At 39.5% G+C, this 4434-nt stretch overlaps 1 protein-coding gene across 1 annotated transcript; it reads right to left on the minus strand.

Annotated features, from left to right (window-relative positions):
* Window positions 1-738: 738 nt before the first annotated feature.
* LOC131158552 (aspartic proteinase CDR1-like) lies at window positions 739-2103 on the minus strand. Its single transcript, XM_058113421.1, has one exon. The coding sequence runs from the start codon at window positions 2101-2103 to the stop codon at window positions 739-741; it is 1365 nt and encodes a 454-aa protein (XP_057969404.1).
* Window positions 2104-4434: the final 2331 nt, after the last annotated feature.

Below are 4434 nucleotides of genomic sequence, written 5' to 3' on the forward strand. Positions count from 1 at the left end.
AAAGTCTTTGCAAATCATGTTTTTGACTTAAGTTATTTTAAAAACCTTTATATAAGTTTTAGCTTTTAAAAAAAAAGATTTTGAGTTTAGGTTGGGTCCCTTAAGGTCAGGTTTGGATCCCTATAGTCAGTCTATGGTCATTTTGAACTTACATCCACATCATGCATGTCATACATTTATTATATACCAAATTAAAGACTAAAATGCATTACAAATTAAAAACATAAGTCTTCTTCTTCATCTTTACTCTGATGCCTTCTTGGAATACGTCAAATAATGTGAACTTTTAAATTCAATTTTAGCTTCCATTTTTCTTTTCCTTATGTGTGCTGAAATTTAAATCTGTTCACACATTAAATACACACACAAGTAACATGTACTTTATCAGAATTAAAATAGGAATCGGACTTAAAAGGCTAATACAGGAGTTCCCATGTCATTAAAAAAAGAGTACTATTATTAAAAGTGCAATGATTACTCTTTTCCTATCCCAAATCCTGAATACATTCTCATCCATTATTAGAGTCCCAACTAAACATTTCCAATTTATTCCAATCCAACACTCTTAAAAGTAGGTTGCCTTGATTAATTAATTAATTAATTTGAACACAGCAGACAAAAAATTGAAAGGCAAATCAGAAGCAGAAAAAAAAAAAAAAAAAAACAAAAGAAAAGAAAAGAAGGTTAACATGCAAATTAAACATAAAATACAAGAACGCAGACAGCGTGCAAATCCCGCTACACCCTGGGGCAGTCTGCCCTCTTAAAAGTCACCGTCCTCTTCTTAAGGTCATATCCTATCTGGAAGTTCATCTGCGCCAAAGTCCCCCATATTGCCAGATTGTCTGACGGCGCAAACGCTAAGCACAGAACTTCATCCGCCACTTTCACGAACGCATTCAAAGGCATCAACACCACTTTCGCGCCGCCGGCGAAATGCGCCGTCAGTTTGGGCCCCACCACATCCCCAGAGCTAAAGCAGAGATCGAGAACCCCGCTGGGGTCTTCCGCCAGCGGCAAACGAACCGCACTCTTCACCATCGCCACCAGCTTCTGGTAAAGCGGCGTTGCCAGACGCGTGACCGTCGTACCGGAGTCTATGACAATGTTACCGGCCATCGCCGACGAAGAAGAAGAAGAAGAAGCAAAACTCTCGGAATATTCCGCTTTCGTTCTGTTTCCGACCGTGATCGTTTCTAGTCGTAAGTAATAGAAAGTGTCCCCCGGGTGAGAAAATAAGGGGGTGGAGACCGCCCCACGCCCCGAGACCACCGCTGCATTTCCAAATCTCATCTTGCTGGATTTTCCCGACCGGTAAATATTCACCAAGCAGTAGGAAAATTTCCCGGCAATGAGAGGATCCATTTGCGAAATGATGGAACTGGGCCCGCCTCCGAGTCCGATCACACCCGACCCGGCCTCATTGCCAAGGACCTTATTGTCGTATCCGCACCCGAATATCCCCTGCCGGAGCGAAACGGCACTGCGGGAGGAAGTGCCCAGAGCGATCCTCTCCGCCGCAACGACGCCGTTTGTGGAGGACCCGTCCCCGTACTTCACCGAATATCGGCAGATCCCAGATTTGCGCCGCCGAGAGCAAGTCGCGGGTTGGACCAAAGCTCTGCAGGTTCTCGACCCGCACCGTACGGGCCGGTAAGTGGTGGAGCGTCTCGGGTTAAACAGCGGATAGTTTTGCTTGTAACAGCGCTTGCAAGGCCGGCACTGGGTCCACGTGAGGTCGCTGCCGGTGTCGGCGATTGCGAAGATCGAAAACGGCGGCGTTCCGATGGATATGTTGAGGAGGTACTCGCCATTGGTGTTAATTATCTTGGATGGTCCTGTTCGTCGACCGGAGACGGATGAAGCTCGGGAGTGGAGGGAGTGCGCGCGGTTGACGGACCGCCGGATCGCGTTGCTCACGCGCACGGAGATCGTTTCGGCGGGGTTGAAGAAGGGGGAGTTGGGTGAGTCCCGGTGGATGAGGTCGACGGTGAAGCCGCCGGTGGAGTGGGATTCCGAGAGGGAGACGAAGCAAGCGAGGATTGTGATTGTGAGGGAAAGTGCAAAGACAGCATGTGATTGAGCTGTCGAAGTAATTGCCATGAGTAAAACAAGGCATGTATTTGCTTGGTTTTGGGTACGGGTCTCCGCATGCTTTTATATGTGTAAATTAAACGTGTTTAATAATTTAAGCCAAAATAGAGAATAAAATGAATAAATTGAGTTTAGGAATATTAACATGGGACTTGGGGAGCATCCTACCCAACTCCCAACCAGGCACGCCACGCGACCGAGCTACCCCACAAGAACTCTGAACTTGAACGCCTAGCCAATCAATTATAAATAATTATAATATTAGTTCTTTATTTTTTCCCCTCTTGCATTACTCGTAACAATTCAACAAAAAAAAAAAAAAAGGATATATTCTTCCAAATAAGGTTTGGTGTATATATATATATATATATATATATATATATATATGCAGTTCCTTATGCATAGTTGGTAATACGTGTGTAAACGTGGATGACTTCATTTAAATTGTATAATAATTTAAGCATGTGGTGTGATGTGAAATCATTTTAATTAACTAAAATATATTTACATGCAAACTTAAGACTCTCCATATTAAATGGTTTGAATTCAAGTTTTGGTGGTTAGGACTTTTCATTTGAGAGAATATCTTGACATTTAAGTAAAAAGAGGGTAGGGAGATGTGATTATTATTTTGATAGAGTAGTTGAGTATCCAAAGGATCTCAAACACCATTGTTTTAAATATATACATACATATATACACACACACACACACACACACACACACACACACACACACACACACACATATTTACATGAAAGAGTAATCCATTTATATTCATATATATATATATATGTGTGTGTGTGTGTGCGTGTGTGCGTGCATGCATTTAAATTTGATAAATACATCTAAGTTTTATGTCCAAAAGGGTTTACAAGATTTAAAATTCAAAACAAGAAGCTGCAGAAGAAAATCTCGCACAGAAGATCGTCACTGTTGACCTGGTCGCACCCATAGGTTCCCCTAGTGTCGCCCTGTGTCACGCCCTGATTTTTCTACCATTTTTAATATAATAATAAACAATAATAATCGATTATCTAATAAACATCTCTAATACCATATATCAAAATGATTCGACCCGAAATGGGGTATCGGGAAATCTGCCCATCAAAACATACTATCCATGTAGCTATCAGAGTGCTATAACCTCCACACATATACATATACATCCCCAAAAATCCATAAAATACTCTAGGACTATACATAACATATCCCCAACTCTAAAATACTTACCCTGAATACTAGGGTACTATATCTCCACTATCTCGGACCTCACTCCACTTGCCTATCTTGATTTCCTAAAATGTTTAAATTTTGGGTGAGAAACCTCACAGTAAGACAGAATAAAGTATTGATAGTGTGTGGCAATATGAGTTTTGGTATATCATAACACATTCATTTAAAAAATTATATCAACTGAGAAATACATATATGTATAAACATAGTTTCATAAGTTTTCATTTCTCATATTCAAGTTCTAACTCATGAGTATCCACCAGTATACAACACTACGTATCTGTAACTTATGGTTGTTCATCTTTCACTTTATTTCTCATATTCATATTCCAGCCCATGAGTATCCACCAACATATAGCACAACGCATCTGTAACTCATGGTTGTTCATCATATTGTAACATACAATTATCACGTCTTTAATGAGAAATCATCCTAAGGATATTCATGTTACATCGTCATATATTCACCTCACATGACCGGGTTGTGCGGCCCGAAGGCGAGACCTAATCGTGGCTAACTTACCAGGTTAGATTAAAATTAAATGCATTTGTAGTGCGATTGGCCTACCCAATCCTAGTCCGGACCCCAGGGGGTAACTCTACTCTTCACAAGCCCTATCGACTATCACGCCGCTCTATCCAAGACGTGTGGTTGCACTAACACATATGCTAGCAATGGTACTATGCTCTTTGTATATTTCGATCCATTAGGGTTCTTATTTCCACATTTTTATGTTCATTTTTCATCATGTTTGTATATCTCATCATATTTGTATATATCTCATTTCATGTCTGTATATATCTCATTTCATCATTTTTGTTTAAAACATTTCTATGTATAACACATATCATCATTTCTATATAAACACATCTGTGTATATCACATATTATCATTTCAGTATAAAACATATTTATATTTCTAAAATCATGATATCTACATAAAGCATATCAGCATATCTCATATTATCATATTTTTATAAAAACATATCTGTATATCTCATAATTTTGTTACTTTATAAAATCATATCTGTGGTTTTCATAACATTATTTTTCAGTACAAATCATATATTTTAGTATCAGTCACATTCCCATTATAAACATATT

The sequence above is a fragment of the Malania oleifera genome, chromosome 6, assembly GCF_029873635.1.
Source record: "Malania oleifera isolate guangnan ecotype guangnan chromosome 6, ASM2987363v1, whole genome shotgun sequence".
Lineage (NCBI taxonomy): Eukaryota > Viridiplantae > Streptophyta > Magnoliopsida > Santalales > Ximeniaceae > Malania > Malania oleifera.

What these genes read in the sequence shown, in the direction of transcription:
- LOC131158552 (XM_058113421.1), bottom strand. Translation starts at nt 2,103, where the DNA reads ATGGCAATTACTTCGACAGCTCAATCACATGCTGTCTTTGCACTTTCC.